This window comes from Triticum aestivum, chromosome 7B (genome assembly GCF_018294505.1).
Source record: "Triticum aestivum cultivar Chinese Spring chromosome 7B, IWGSC CS RefSeq v2.1, whole genome shotgun sequence".
Taxonomy (NCBI): domain Eukaryota; kingdom Viridiplantae; phylum Streptophyta; class Magnoliopsida; order Poales; family Poaceae; genus Triticum; species Triticum aestivum.
Genome location: NC_057813.1, coordinates 483,584,274 through 483,599,420, shown reverse-complemented (window position 1 = coordinate 483,599,420; position 15,147 = coordinate 483,584,274). Strand labels below are relative to the sequence as shown.

The following is a 15,147-nucleotide window of genomic DNA, read 5'->3' as shown; positions in this document are numbered from 1 at the left end:
CTGGCTGAGCATCATCTACGAGTCGACTCAAAGGTAAAACCTGTCAAAGAACACCTTCGACGGTCCGCCGTCCAGAAGAGAAAGGCCATTGGCGAGGAGGTGGCTCGGCTCTTAGCAGCGGAGTTTATCCGAGAGATTTACCACTCCGAGTGGCTCGCTAATGTTGTCATGGTCCCCAAGAAGGACAAGTCACTTTGTATGTGCATTGACTTTAAACATATAAATCGGGCCTGCCCGAAAGATCATTTTTCTCTCCCCCGCATCGACCAAATAGTCGACTCAACTGCAGGATGTGAGCGCCTGTCTTTTCTAGACGCCTATTCCGGTTACCATCAGATCCGTCTGTATGGACCCGATGAAATTAAAACAGCTTTCATCACTCCATTCGGGTGCTTCTGCTATGTCACCATGCCATTCTGCCTTAAAAATGCCGGAGCCACGTTCATGAGGATGATTCAGAAGTGTTTGCTCACTCAAATCAGTTGGAATGTGGAAGCGTACATGGATGATATTGTGGTCAAATCACGGAAGGGTTCCGACCTGTTGACTGACCTTGCTGAAACATTTGCCAATCTTAGGAGGTACAATATCAAGCTTAATCCATCAAAATGCACATTCGGAGTTCCTGGCGGAAAGTTACTTGGTTTTCTCGTTTCCAAACGAGGAATCAACGCCAACCCAGAAAAAGTTGGTACTATACTCCGAATGAAATGCCCTGTGTGTGTGCACGATGTCCAGAAGCTTACTGGATGCTTGGCCGCTTTAAGTCGATTCATCTCCCGTCTCGGTGAAAAGGCATTGCCTCTTTACCGACTGATGAAGAAGTCAGACAAGTTCGAGTGGACTCCAGAAGCTGATGCAGCGTTTGCAGAGCTAAAAGCTCTGCTCTCCACCCAGCCGGTGCTTGCTGCCGCAATCAGCAAAGAGCCTTTGTTGCTTTACATTGCAGCCACAGGACAAGTCGAGTACAGTACTTGCGGTCGAGCGGGAAGAAGAAGGAAAAGCCTTCAAAGTTCAGCGCCCAGTATATTATCTTTCTGAAGTATTGACCCCATCAAAGTAAAGATACCCTCATTATCAGAAGCTTGTATATGGGATTTATATGACCACGAAGAAGGTTGCTCATTACTTCTCTGACCATTCCATTACAGTCGTCAGCGATGCCCCATTGTCAGAGATTCTGCACAACAGAGATGCAACTGGTCGAGTGGCGAAATGGGCGATTGAACTCCTTCCCCTTGATATCAAGTTTGAGGCAAAGAAAGCCATCAAGTCCCAAGCAGTAGCAGATTTCATCGCCGAGTGGATTGAACAGCAGCTACCGACTCAAGTTCACTCGGAGCACTGGACCATGTTCTTTGATGGTTCTAAGATGTTGAATGGTCCCGGTGCTGGGGTAGTGTTGGTTTCCCCCCGAGGAGATAAGCTTAGATATGTGCTCCAGATCCACTTTGATTCCTCCAACAATGAAGCAGAACACGAAGCACTTCTGTATGGGTTGCGTATGGCCATTTCACTCGGCGTCCGTCACCTCATGGTCTATGGCGACTCAGATTTGGTGGTTAATCAGGTGATGAAGGAGTGGGACGTCAGAAGCCCAGCCATGACTGGTTACTGCAATGCAGTGAGAAAGCTAGAGAAGAAATTCGAGGGGTTAGAGCTCCATCATATACCCCAACTGAAAAATCAAGCGACTGATGATTTGGCAAAGATAGGTTCCAAAAGAGAAGCCATTCCCAGTAATGTGTTTTTGGAACACATCCATACACCATCAGTTCAAGAGGATCCTTTCACCGAAGAAGCTCCACAGCCAAAAAGTGTCACAGATCCCACTGAAGTTGAAGTTCCAGCTGTGGTCGACCTGATCATGGAAGTCTTGGTCATCACTCCCGACTGGACAGAGTTGTACATCGCGTATATCCTAAGGAAAGAGCTTCCAGAGGATGAAGAAGAGGCTCGACAGATTGTCCGTCGATCCAAAGCCTTTACCGTGATAAAGGGACAGTTGTATAGAGAAAGCGCGACTGGAGTCGGTCAGAAATGTATAACACCAGAAGAAGGTCGGATAATCCTTGACGATATCCACTCGGGGACCTGTGGTCACCATGCGTCCTCTCGGACCATTGTGGCTAAAGCATACCGAGCGGGATTTTACTGGCCAAGAGCAAATGAAATGGCAAAGGAAATAGTCGACAAGTGTGAATGATGTCAATTTTATTCCAATATGTCACACAAGCCCGCCTCAGCCTTGAAGACCATTCCACTCGTCTGGCCCTTCGCTGTGTGGGGATTGGATATGGTTGGACCACTGAGAACTGGCAGGAGCGGCTTCACCCATGTACTGGTGGCAGTCGACAAGTTCACTAAGTGGATTGAAGCTAAACCTATCAAGAATCTCGATGCCGGCACTGCTGTCAGCTTCATCAGAGAGTTGATATTCAGATATGGAGTTCCACATAGCATCATCACTGATAATGGGTCAAACTTCGATTCCAATGAATTCAGAGCCTTTTGCGCCTCTCAAGGCACACGAGTCGACTATGCTTCAGTCGCTCATCCCCAGTCGAATGGTCAAGCGGAACGAGCAAATGGTCTAATTCTCAAAGGACTGAAACCTCGGTTGATGCGTGATCTTAAGCATGCAGCAGGAGCATGGGTCGACAAACTTCCTTTAGTTCTTTGGGGATTGAGGACCACTCCTAACCGGTCGACTGGGCGAACTCCATTCTTTCTGGTTTATGGAGTTGAAGCAGTCCTGCCGAGTGACCTGCTTCATAATGCACCCCGAGTCGAACTCTACACTGAAGATGAAGCAGAGCAAGCCCGGCAAGACGCAGTCGACCTTCTAGAAGAAGAAAGAGAGATGGCCATGGTCCGGTCGACTATCTATCAGCAGGACTTGCATCGATTCCATGCCAGAAACGTGAAGAGTAGAGCCTTCCAAGAAGGAGATTTGGTTCTCCGAGTGGATCAGCAGAAGCCACACAAGCTTGCTCCTACTTGGGAAGGTCCCTTCATCGTCACCAAAGTCCTCCACAATGGAGCGTACTGTCTTTACAATGTCGATCACCAGATTGACGAGCCTCGAGCTTGGAATGCAGAGCTGCTCCGCCCCTTTTATACTTAAGTATTCACTCGGATGAGATGTAATAAAGGTACTTCTGTAGTTTATTTATCAAAGACAAGAGTGTTATAATTTTCCCAGTGATTGTTGTTACTTTGTTTACATGAGAAATCCCCCAGTGGGTGGCTTAGCTGCGAATCCGTTTCGCCTAAGTTTGTAAAAAAATCCCTGCCGAGTGGTGATCCAGCCTCCCACTCGGGGGCTTAGCTGCGAATCCATTTCGCCTAAGTACTTGGAAATCCTACCGAGTGGTGAGTCAGTCTCCCACTCGGGGGCTTAGCTGCAGTCCAGTACTTGCTTAAGTGTTTGAAATCCTACCGAGTGGTGAGCCAGTTTCCCACTCGGAGGCTTAGTTGTAGTCCAGTACTCGCCTAAGTGTTTGAAATCCTACCGAGTGGTGAGCCAGCTTCCCACTTGGAGGCTTAGCTGCAGTCCAGTACTCGCCTAAGTGTTTGAAATCCTACCGAGTGGTGAGCCAGCTTCCCACTCGAAGGCTTAGCTGCAGTCCAGTACTCGCCTAAGTGTTTGAAATCCTACCGAGTGGTGAGCCAGCCTCCCACTCGGAGGCTTAGCTGCAGTCCAAGTACTCGCCTAAGTATTTAATACAATGTGCGCTCTACAAGGACGACGAGGTGCAGGTCGACTGCTACCTTCTCCTTCCGAGCTACGCCACAAATACAAGAGCGCTCTGCAAGGAGGACGAGGTGCAGGTCGACTGCTACCTTCTCCTTCCGAGCTACGCCACAAATACAACATGCGCTTTGCAAGGAGGACGAGGTGCAGGTCCACTGCTACCTTCTCCTTCCGAGCTACGCCACAAATACAACGTGCGCTCTGCAAGGACGACAAGGTGCAGGTCGACTGCTACCTTCTCCTTCGGAGCTACGCCACAAAAAATCCTACCGAGTGGAGGGCAAATCTTCCACTCGGGGGCTTAGCTGCAGTCCAGTACTCGCCTAAGTATCTAAAAATCCTACCGAGTGGAGAGCAAACCTCCCACTCGGGGGCTTAGCTGCAGTCCAGTACTCACCTAAGTATCTAAAAATCCTACCGAGTGAAGAGCAAACCTCCCACTCGGAGGCTTAGCTGCAGTCCAATACTCGCCTAAGTATCTGAAAATCCTACCGAGTGGAGAGCAATCCTCCCACTCGGGGGCTTAGCTGCAGCCCAGCGCTCGCCTAAGTACTTAATCTATTCCGCTCTGCAAGGATGACGAGGTGTAGGTCGACTGCTACCTTCTCCTTCTGAGCTCGCCACAAATACAGTGTGCATTCCATCCTGATCCATAGGGACGCAGGTCGACTGCCATCTGTGCTCCATCCCTACCTGCAAAAATGGTGAAGTGCAGGTCAACTGGATTCTCCACCTCAGAGCTGCATCTCAAACGTTGAAGTGTATTCCGAGTGAAAGATAAAGTTCGCTCGAAGGCGAGCGCAAGTATATTTAATGATAAGCAAAGTTCAGATAATAGATTCAGAAGTGCTCAGGCGTCAAGCCTATGAAAGTTTATCGGTTACAAAACCACTCGGCATTCCGAGGCAAATTTAAGATGAGGCATAGAAGTTTTTTACTCCTCAGGTGGAGGACTGGAGGGTGCAACAAACTGGTCCAGGTTGATTCCATCAGCAATCTGAGTGGCAGCAGCAATGAAGGTCTCCATGAAAGATTGGAAGTCATGCTTCTTGGTATTGGCCACCCTGATGGACGCTAGCTTGTCCTCTCGAGCATCCTTGCAGTGAATGCGTACCAGGGACAGAGCAACATCAGCACCACACCTGGCGGAAGACTTCTTCCATTCCTGCACTCGACCTGGAACGTCATTCAGTCGAGTCATTAAAGACTCGAGGTCATTGTGAAGCGTCTCTCTTGGCCAGAGGGTCGTGTTGATCCGCGACACATCAACCTTCAGTCGAGCGAGGTAGTCAACCACCCCAACAACACGAGACTCCAGTCGGAACACGTTCATAGCAGCCTCGTCCTTCACAGGAGAGTTAATGGGGTCCAAGCTTGGCTCCAGTCGACTGGTCTCCTCCTCGAAATTTTGACAGAATTCTGTAAGCACAGTTTGAAGTTAAGCCAACAGTTCTATGACGAGTCAACGATAATAAGTCAGTCGGATAGAAAAGATTACCTTCAAGCATGAGGAATAACTTCTTGGCGAGCCCTTCCAGATAAGACTCCAGATCGTTCTTCTTCCCCATCAATTCGCTAGCCTTGTCACTAAGGGCTATCTTGTCATTCTTCAGATGGCTGACCTCCTTGTTGGCCGCGTCCAGAGCAGCTTTCAGATTGGTATTCTCCTCTTCAAGTTTGCCGACTGAAGCCAGCTTTTCTTCTGCGAGCTTCGTCTTGTCCGAAGCCGCTTTCTGTGCCTCGGCGAGGTCAAGGTCCTTCTTCTTCAGAGCCTCCTTCAGTTTATCTGCAAAGTGACAATGAGATCAGAATCAGGAATGGACAAAAAATAAAGGCAGTCGTCAAGATTCTCACCAAACATACCTTTTGCTTCCTCCTTCGCCTTCGTGAAGTTCTCCTGGACAAGCTTCAAGTCAAGTTCGAGCTGGATATGTTTGTTTTCCAACTCAGTATTAGCGAGCCACAAGCTCGCAAGATTTCTGCGAAAGGACAGTCAACAAACATCAAAGATAAGTTGCTTCTGAGCGACTAAGAGAAAAATTGTAGCATTTCTAAGACTACAGTCGAATCAAAATATCCAACAGTAGTCTCGGGGACTACACCCAGTGGGTGCACTCAGCGTGCCCCCACTGGTTCTACCGACTCAGTTCGATCAGTCGACCGAAAGAGACAAAAAGTTATGATCCTAAACAATAGCTAACTGCCAGCAGTCAGCCACGGTATCATAAAAAAAGAGAGACGTTCTTCAGACCTTAGTGGACTGCCAGCAGTCGACCATGGTCTCGGGGACTACATCCAGTGGGTGCACTCAGCGTGCCCCCACTGATTCCAAGATTACATTCGACCAGACCGAGTGGAGAAGTTAGAGTGAAGAAATTCAAAGTATAAAGACTACAGTCGACTACCAGCAGTCCACCATAGTCTCGGGGACTACACCCAGTGGGTGCACTCAGCGTGCCCCCACCAATCCAAAAATTCAATCGATACACCCAGTGGGTGTACAGATTCAAAGGTCTTCAGAAAGAAGAGTTTTTAGCTATCATATCCTAACAGAACAAGCGGTGGCCAACTTACCTGGACGTTGCTCTGAAGAGCTGAGCTTGCATCATAAGCCGCTTGGCTGGCATCCCGAATCGCCTTCACCTGCTCCATCATAACCCCCGCCTGGCGTATAGCCTCCTTAGCAGCATCCACTTGGCCCTCCGGGACGTGGTGTGTGGCGAAAAGGGAAGGCAGATCGGCAGTTGACGATGAAGGTCGAGCACTAGTCAGCGGCACAGCGAACGACACGGAAGTCCAAGTGACGTTACCTCCCTCCTGAACTAGCGTCTCAGGTGCTGATGCAACCTGAGCAGTCTTGCCAGCAGGCGCCTTATTGTTCCTCCTCTGCCTTAGTGGCTCCTCATCGTCATCATCAGGGAGATCAATGACATGAGGTGGGGCTACAGGAAAGATTCAAAGTTAAAAATGAAGACTCAATCGACCAAAAGCGAAACTACAGAGATCATACCAAGGTTGGAGGTGGCAACATCTTCCATTCCTTGGTCCTCGTTCCTGACTAAGGTCTCGGAAGTAGCAACACTGCAGATTTCAGAAATCAGTCGGTTTGCTAACGAGTCGACCAAGAATTTACCCATGCCAAACAAGAAAACACGAGTTCTGCTATTACCCGGAAATAGTGGGAATCACCATCCTCATCTTCGGCAGGGCCTTCGTTGGCTTTGATGACGTCGCTCGGAGTTGCTTCGGCGCTTTCTCAGTCGGCACCGGAGAGGTCGTCCGAGGGTGTTTCGTCGACTGTCCAACAGGCACAGTCGCTTTGCCACGCTTGACTGCGGGGTCATGGGCGAGCTTGGATCGCCTTTCAGTGCAGGGAGGGACGACTTCCTCCTCCTCTTCCTCCTCCTCCTCCTCTTCACCAGAGTCGTCGTCTTCTTCATCCTCCTCACCATCAGATTGCCACTCCTCCTGACTTTCACCTCCGCTTCCCTCCTCCTCCTCGATCTGTTCTTGCGCCCCATTGGGCATCGAGTACATCTCGGTAGTAACCTGGAAGACAACAAACAAGACAAAAGTCAGTCGACCGATGTTAAGCAAACAGGTTGGAGAAAGCAAGATCACGATAAAAGATACAAGATTGGACCTTGTCTACTTCATATGACTGGTCGAGTGGAGGAATCCTCCTAGCTCCTCGAGGGTTATCCTTGTTCCCTGTGATGGCAGTCATCCACCTCTCCAGCGTGGCATCCTCGACCTCCTCCGGGTGGATCCGAGTGGTGTCTTCAGTGCCAGAATACATCCACATCGGATGGTCTCAATATTGAAGCGGCTGGATGCATTGTCGGAGGAAGACCTCCAAGAGATCCATGCCGGTCACCCCGTCATGGATAAGCCGGACTACACGCTCGACCAACACCTTAACCTGCGCCTTCTCCTCCGGGACCACCTTCAAAGAGGATGGCTTGCTCACTCGGTCCATGGAAAAAAGAGGGAGTCCAGTCGACTGCCCTGGCGTCGGCTAGTCTTGGCAGTAGAACCAGGTCGATTGCCACCCTCGGACCGACTCGGGAAGGACCATGGCTGGAAAGGCACTTTTTCCTCTCATTTGAACCCCAAGGCCCCCACACATCTGAATCACTTGGGTTTTCTCGTCACTCGGATTGGCCTTTTTCACCGTCTGGGAGCGACAGGTGAAAATGTGTTTGAAAAGGCCCCAATGGGGTCGACAACCCAAGAAATTCTCACACAAGGACACGAAAGCAGCGAGATATACTATGGAGTTGGGTGTGAAGTGGTGGAGTTGTGCCCCAAAGAAGTTCAGAAATCCTCGAAAGAAAGGGTGGGGCGACAAAGAAAATCCGCGATCAACATGGGTGGCCAAGAGGACACACTCACCCTCCTGAGGCTGTGGCTGCCACTCCTTCCCCGGAAGCCTCGCTGATCCATGGGGGATCAGTCCTTCATTGGCCAGGTCGTCAAGATCCTTCTGACGGATAGTCGAGCGGATCCAGTCGCTCTAGATCCAGCCCTGCGGCAGACCGGCCCGTGATGAGGATCCGCCCCGACTGGTCGCCCTTCCCTTCGCCTTCGCCGTCGCCTTCTTCGCCCGCTCCAAAGCCGCCGTCTTTTCCTTCACCATCGTCGTCGGCGAAGCACGCACGGAGCAGCAGTGCTGGGATGGAGGCGAACGCGGCGGAAGAGTCTGAGGGAGAGGGATAAGAAAATGAGGGAAGAAAATGAGGGCGCACTGTTCAAAAACCCCCGTCCGGCGCCTTATATGGGGTTGCTTCCGAGTGACTGACTGGTAGGCCCGGACGATCCTGTCAAATCCCGCAACAGTCGCGCGCGTGATACATGGCGAAAAAGGTGGCGCAGAGATCGAGGCGTTCCTGCTTTATCCCATTCGAGTACCGCGGCCTCCTCCGCCTCGCGCGCTTCCCGAAATTCAGATCCCGCTAAATCCGCGAAGTGCAGAGCAACTTGTCAGACTGGAGATTTCCTCCGCTCTGTCGTTCGGAGATCTCCAAGTACAGAAAACTCACTCGACGGATACAAAGAATGGATCAAGGCGACTGAAAAAGAAGTTGGTGTCGTCACCTAAGTTCATTGATCCAGAACAAGACATACTCATAGCATGAAAAATGGGTCGGAAGAGTTCTCAACTCTTTCCCCACTCAAACCTCGATCCATTCGGGGGCTAATGAGGAAGCCATGTACCTAGGGTAGGGTCATGGACCTGTCCATGATACCCTCCCCAAGGACATCTCTAAGAAGAAGTTACCTTTCAGTCGACCTGGAAGGATTTCACTCGACGGACTCGAAGACACTCGACCATGAAGCCATTCACTCGACCACCAGGAAATCTAGAGTCACTCTGCACAGGAACGGTCTGTCATTAAGTAGTCTTTATGGTTATCATATCACTTTATGTATGGCGTTACCAGTAACGACAGGTCTTAATGTACCTTAAACCCTGCATAACTGAGGGCCGGAGGGGTCTGGCAGACTCTATATAAGCCACCCCCCTACTCAGTGTAAAGGGTTCGCACCCCTGTAACTCATACACACATAATCCAGTCGACCACCTCCGGGCTCCGAGACGTAGGGCTATTACTTCCTCCGAGAAGGGCCTGAACTCGTAAACATCTTGCATATACAACTACTCCATAGCTAGGATCTTGCCTCTCCTTTTCTATCCCCCTATTCTACTGTCAGACTTAGAACCACGACAGCGCCCCGACGAGGAGCCGGCCTCGCGGTCGTGCTTCCCCTTGCGGCCGTAGTTCCATAGGCCCATGGTTGCGAGGGGGCCGGCCGGCGAGTTCGAGGCTAGGGTTTGGGGGTTTGGGGCTGTCGGGTTTCGAGGAGGCCGCGGGGTGGAGTGGGGCAGTGTGGACGACGATCGGTCCACGGCTTCCCCATTTAAGAAGGACCGCGCCCGTTCGCCTGGGCGGATGACAAGTGGGGCCACCCGCGCGTGCGCATTGATGTTGGCGGGTGGGAGGTAGGTGGCCGCCTGCCACGCGGCCCCGACGTGGACGAGCGACGCGTCCGTTTGGTGTCCGCCGAGACCCAAAACCGGCGCATGTTTGTGCTCGAAATGGGTTGGCTCGGACACAAAACGGACCAGATTGGTCCGGACCGTCGCGCGCTGGGCTGCCTCGTTTGTTTCTTTTACCTCAAACGGACGGAGCCGGACGGGATGGGGTCGCGCGGTGGAGTTGGCCTTAGAGGTGTTAAAAAAAACGAGCAGAGGGCTCCCTCGGTTTCTCAGCTACTCCGGCGGTCGGCCAAACCGAGCCCGCTTCACCCCCTCGGTCTCATCGAAAACCCCCTCGCCCCCTCCTCCCTATTACTCTCCCACCTGCTCTCCCCGCCGCTCCAGAATCGCCGCCACCTTGCTGCGCTCACCAACGGCACGCGCATCCCCCCTCAGATCCCTCCCTCACGCATTCCGCCTTCTCCCGAGGTAAGCCACCGCCTCCCGCTTCACCTCCGCCCCGATCCACGGAAACCGAGCTGTTGCCCTGCGCCGTTTGCCGGCTGGTTTCGCCCGACGAGATCCTCCGGGCACGGGCTGCGAGCTGGGCTGCCGTTTCCGGCCGGCGTCGCTGATCCTGGCCGTGCCTTTATCCTTGTCGCGAGATCCTTTCTTGCTGTGATGAATTTGTGGTGTTCTGACTGAACAGGCTCGTAGCTGCTAGCACGGACGATGGCCCCTTGTGCAACCGCCGGCGCGCAGATGCTGGCCGCACGCCCCTGCGTCTCGGCCTCTCAGAGCATGCTCACCTCGAGGCCGGCCGTCTCACGGATCGACCTGACGCTCGTCGCTGGTAGCTTCGCGAACTGTCCCAGAATCTCCTGCTCCAGGTCTCTTGGTTCTTCCCGGAGCGGCGCTGTCGCCGTAAGAGCGGTGTCAGGAGAAGGTAGCTCTTCTGGGCTGCCCATCGATCTTAGAGGTGAGCAGTGTCAGGAATGGTGACAATTATGTTTGGTACTTCTATGCATGTAAAGAACAATTATGTAATTCCTCATCGCTTCTTGTTGTAACTCTGTTTGGGTTCTATCGGATCGTGAGATATTCATACAAATTGAGTGTACTACTAGTAGTTAACATCATTCACCTTTTAGTATATGCTGCTCTCTTTTCTAACACGGTCAGGTTCATGCATACCACTTCTACTGATTGCAGAAATTCCATCCTTGATTCATTATAATTTTATATATAACACATAGGGGATGGTGTTCGCTTACCTTGGAGTTTAGCGATTTAGGCAACAACTGAAAAGTGGGTTTCCTGGGGACTGTATTTTATCGCTTGTTTGCTAAAATGGTGAAAAACAAACCATGTTGCTCTAAATCATTACCTGAAAGTCGGCATTCAGTTTACTACCCAGGGTACTGCAAAAGTTTATCAAAAAAATTGGGGGAAGTTTCATTGTACATACCAATCAGTAACCTCATGTAGTTTTATTTGCATGAAGAGCATGATTGGTTTGATGCCAAAAATTGGCATGCATTGTGCCAACTATTGGCTACTACTTGGTAGGTTACCGAGTTGTCTTGCCTATCTCACACAAAGTTGCCAATAGTTGGCAAGTATTGGTATTGCCAATATTTGGCTAGCCAAATATTGGCAGCAAACCAATCATACTCGAATTGCTGACCTTATGAAAATTATGTAAATAGGGTTAGAGCACGTCCATCTATATTACTGTTTTTTTAGATTACGAATATGCAATGGTGCTCATATTCTCGGTACTAAAAAAAACTAAGAAAGTGTGTAACTCATTAATGTTCGGAAAACTGGATTTGATAGAGAGCATAAAGCCTTCTCATTACTACATTTTTTTCTCATCTAGCTGTGATCTTTCAGGGAAAAGGGCATTTATTGCTGGGGTTGCTGATGATAACGGCTATGGCTGGGCAATTGCAAAGGCTCTTGCCGCAGCTGGTGCTGAAATTCTTGTTGGTACATGGGTGCCTGTATGTTGATCCGATCCTTGTGTCCATCATTATGGAAGCTTTTGTTGATGAATTGTCTCATGGATAATTATACCTTTGACAGGCACTTAACATATTTGAGACAAGCCTGAGGCGTGGAAAATTTGACGAATCACGGAAGTCTGTACTATAGTTCTGGATAGTTTTAGCCGGTGCATCACATATTTCTAAACACTTACCGTTTTACAGTTGACTAATTTGCTGTTGGTACAGGCTGCCTGATGGATCTCTTATGGAGATTGTTAAAGTCTATCCACTGGATGCTGTCTATGATTCCCCGGAGGATGTTCCTGAAGATGTAATGCTCTATCTTTGTGTATGTCCTTGTTCATTTTTTATTATGGCTCTCTGATGAACATTGTATTTCACTATGTTAGGTCAAAACAAACAAAAGGTACGCAGGATCGTCAAATTGGACTGTGAAGGTATGTCTATGAAATCATCTCCATCATATATGACTACCTAATTTTTGAATTTGCTTCGAAATCATGCACAATATTTTAAAGGTTAGTAGTATAACAGTGAGTGCATGTTAGGACTACAAGGGACACAATTATAACATCTCTACTATATCACGTAAACCTTACCCCTTCCAAACTCAACACTGTTGCACGTACCTTGAATTTGAGGTGGTAAGGGGTAATAACGTATTAGTGGTATTCTTTGTGGTAGTGCGAGTCATCCTTCTTGTTGTAATATATTAGCCCTTTGGGCCTCATTGCAATGCATGTTCCACTTCTGGCATCTCTCCCAATTTAACAAATACGATCTGTTCCGCGACAGCTTGAGTTTGACTAATATATGAATCTGCTCATTTGACAGGAAGCTGCCGAATTAGTTAAGAAGGAATATGGCAGCATTGACATTCTTGTGCATTCTCTTGCTAATGGTCCTGAGGTAGCCTTTCCGTATTTTTTTACATTGTGTTTGCACAGACACGTGCATGACGTCGTACTCAATATTTTTGTAGCACCTTCACTGAAAAATCACCTAACTTTATGCTTGAAGGTTACAAAACCTTTGCTGGAAACCTCAAGAAGTGGGTATCTTGCTGCAATTTCAGCATCCAGTTACTCCTTTGTTTCTTTACTTAAGCACTTCCTTCCTATTATGAATCCAGGTAATGCACATCCCTTCAGTACTGTGCTAGCATTCATATAGTAACCTTCCATACTATATTTTTCCCTGGCCAAATCCATTACCGTTCTATTTAATTTGAGACCTTTTCATGCTTTATTTTTATTTCAAAAATTTGGATCTACCCTCTAGCATGAATCTCAATGCAAGTACCAACCTCTGTTGTACAACTTGTAGTGCACATGACATGTTGGCATAAAATCCTCTTTTCTAGGATCAAACCTTCTTTTCCTTCATGTTGTCTCGTTTTAGCTTTAGTTTGCTTGTGAATCATAGTGGAAATGCTGTTGGCTTGTTTAGCATGCCACACATTTGCATGGAACTTCTAAGTGGACATTGGTGCATGAAAAGTTCTTTGACCATTTATTAACTCTGCTCAGCTTAATAAAATAATGTGTGTTCAGATAGAACCCCATAGCCATTATATTTGCACTGCCTCATGGGTTAGAATGTTTTGCAGGTGGTGCTAGCATCTCGCTAACATATATTGCATCTGAAAGGACAATTCCTGGGTAATATTTCTTGAAGATCTATGGAGATAAGCTAATTTTCCAGCTATCTTTGCTTGTGATTAATTTGATGGTTTTTTGCTTAGATATGGTGGTGGCATGAGTTCAGCTAAAGCAGCTCTTGAGAGTGATACAAAAGTAGGATTATCTCTACAATTATAATGCACATTTTTTAAATGAGGTCTTTGTTTTGCATTATTAATATTATTTCTAACTTTTCGCCAAATTGATGTAGGTACTTGCTTTTGAAGCTGGACGCAAAGGCAAAATCCGAGTTAACACCATATCTGCAGGTATCCTTTCTCAAAAGAAACATGGTTTCGACAGCTAACTTATCTTGGAGGACACCTAGCAGAATAAATGGGTGCACTTAAATTGCATTTTGTATTTTCTTGGATGTTTGCTCAAGCCTAAACGTGACATAGTTACATTACTCGTCCATGGTAATCTGCTTTGTTTGGCCTTTATGTCCCATCTGCATAGTTTACACAGACTATATGGCTTAAACAGTTTGGCATGACTTGGCAATTGTATCAAATTTGCTTCATCGTTATTTTATTGGATGCATATGTAGGTCCTCTGGGCAGCAGAGCTGCCAAGGCAATTGGATTCATTGAGAAGATGATCGAGTACTCTTATGTCAATGCACCATTGCAGAAGGAGCTTCTGGCAGGTTAAAAGATTTTTGTCTACATATAATTCACTGATGCCTTCCCTTGTTATATTTTCGCAAAGACATGCAACTTTTTTCTAAGAACTGATATCTTATAAGAATGTCTGGCTTGCTGAACAGATGAAGTCGGGAACACGGCAGCATTCCTGGTGTCTCCTTTGGCTTCTGCCATCACTGGCTCGACTGTTTACGTCGACAACGGACTTAACACCATGGGTCTTGCGGTTGACAGCCCCACAGTATCTTCATTGTTGTGATTCCGGTAGGCGGACCTATTTTTCCTGATTCACCGCGGCTTGATTGTTGAATAAGGAGCTTAGTTAGTTAGTACTGTAAGAAGCTCTTGCTAAGAGCTGAGGGCAGGAGAAAAAAGAGAAGGGGGTGGCTGTTGAAAATGACTTTTTAAGCAGTCCAGTACCTCCTCTTTGGCCCATTTCTAATATTATCTCAAATGTTGTTGTTGCTGATACTGTGTTCAGTGTGGCTGGTTGGTGCTGCGACAAACTGTGTTATATATATACATCAGAAATTGTGTTCAAGAAATAAAGCAGGTATGGTTGGATGGTTGGGATCGTACTATACGAGATGTTTGCGCCGTATGGATGAGACAGGGATTAACCCTGCACAAGCACAGAATCACGCTCTCTTGAACTCTGTTTTGTACTTGCACTGATTGGGTTAGATCACAGGTCAATGCTGATTGGGTTAGAGATATGGCAATTGCTGTCCTTTGGATAAATTGAGCAATGTAAGTTCGTAACAATTCTGTGGTCCAGGAACATACGAAAAAGAAAGAGAATAAGAGATGCTACCAATCTATGGCTGCAGTCAAATGGGAGGTTCATTTGGGCAATGCTAGGCGCCGGGCTAGAGAGGACTCGATCTGGTGCTCCTCTTGCCCGACCGGCCATCTCCCAGGACATCTGATCCCACTTATGTGTAAAATTTAGAGCATCCAATTTGTTGCAACATGAAATTCCACTTGCAATATTTTACTGTGTGTACACAATCTCATTGCAATGTTTTCTCTGTGGTCCGTTAAAAAATGTGAACAAAACATTGTTCCC

The 15,147-nt window shown here is 48.2% G+C and overlaps 1 protein-coding gene across 1 annotated transcript; it reads left to right on the top strand.

Moving 5' to 3' along the window:
• The first annotated feature begins 10,017 nt into the window (after positions 1-10,017).
• LOC123157231 (enoyl-[acyl-carrier-protein] reductase [NADH] 1, chloroplastic) lies at positions 10,018-14,656 on the top strand. The gene is made up of 13 exons (XM_044575487.1): positions 10,018-10,226; positions 10,447-10,716; positions 11,634-11,743; positions 11,826-11,881; positions 11,975-12,059; positions 12,139-12,186; positions 12,584-12,658; positions 12,770-12,881; positions 13,359-13,410; positions 13,494-13,545; positions 13,643-13,700; positions 13,982-14,080; positions 14,201-14,656. The coding sequence occupies exons 2-13, from the start codon at positions 10,470-10,472 to the stop codon at positions 14,335-14,337; spliced, it is 1,131 nt and encodes a 376-aa protein (XP_044431422.1). The 5' UTR covers positions 10,018-10,226; positions 10,447-10,469; the 3' UTR covers positions 14,338-14,656.
• Positions 14,657-15,147: the final 491 nt, after the last annotated feature.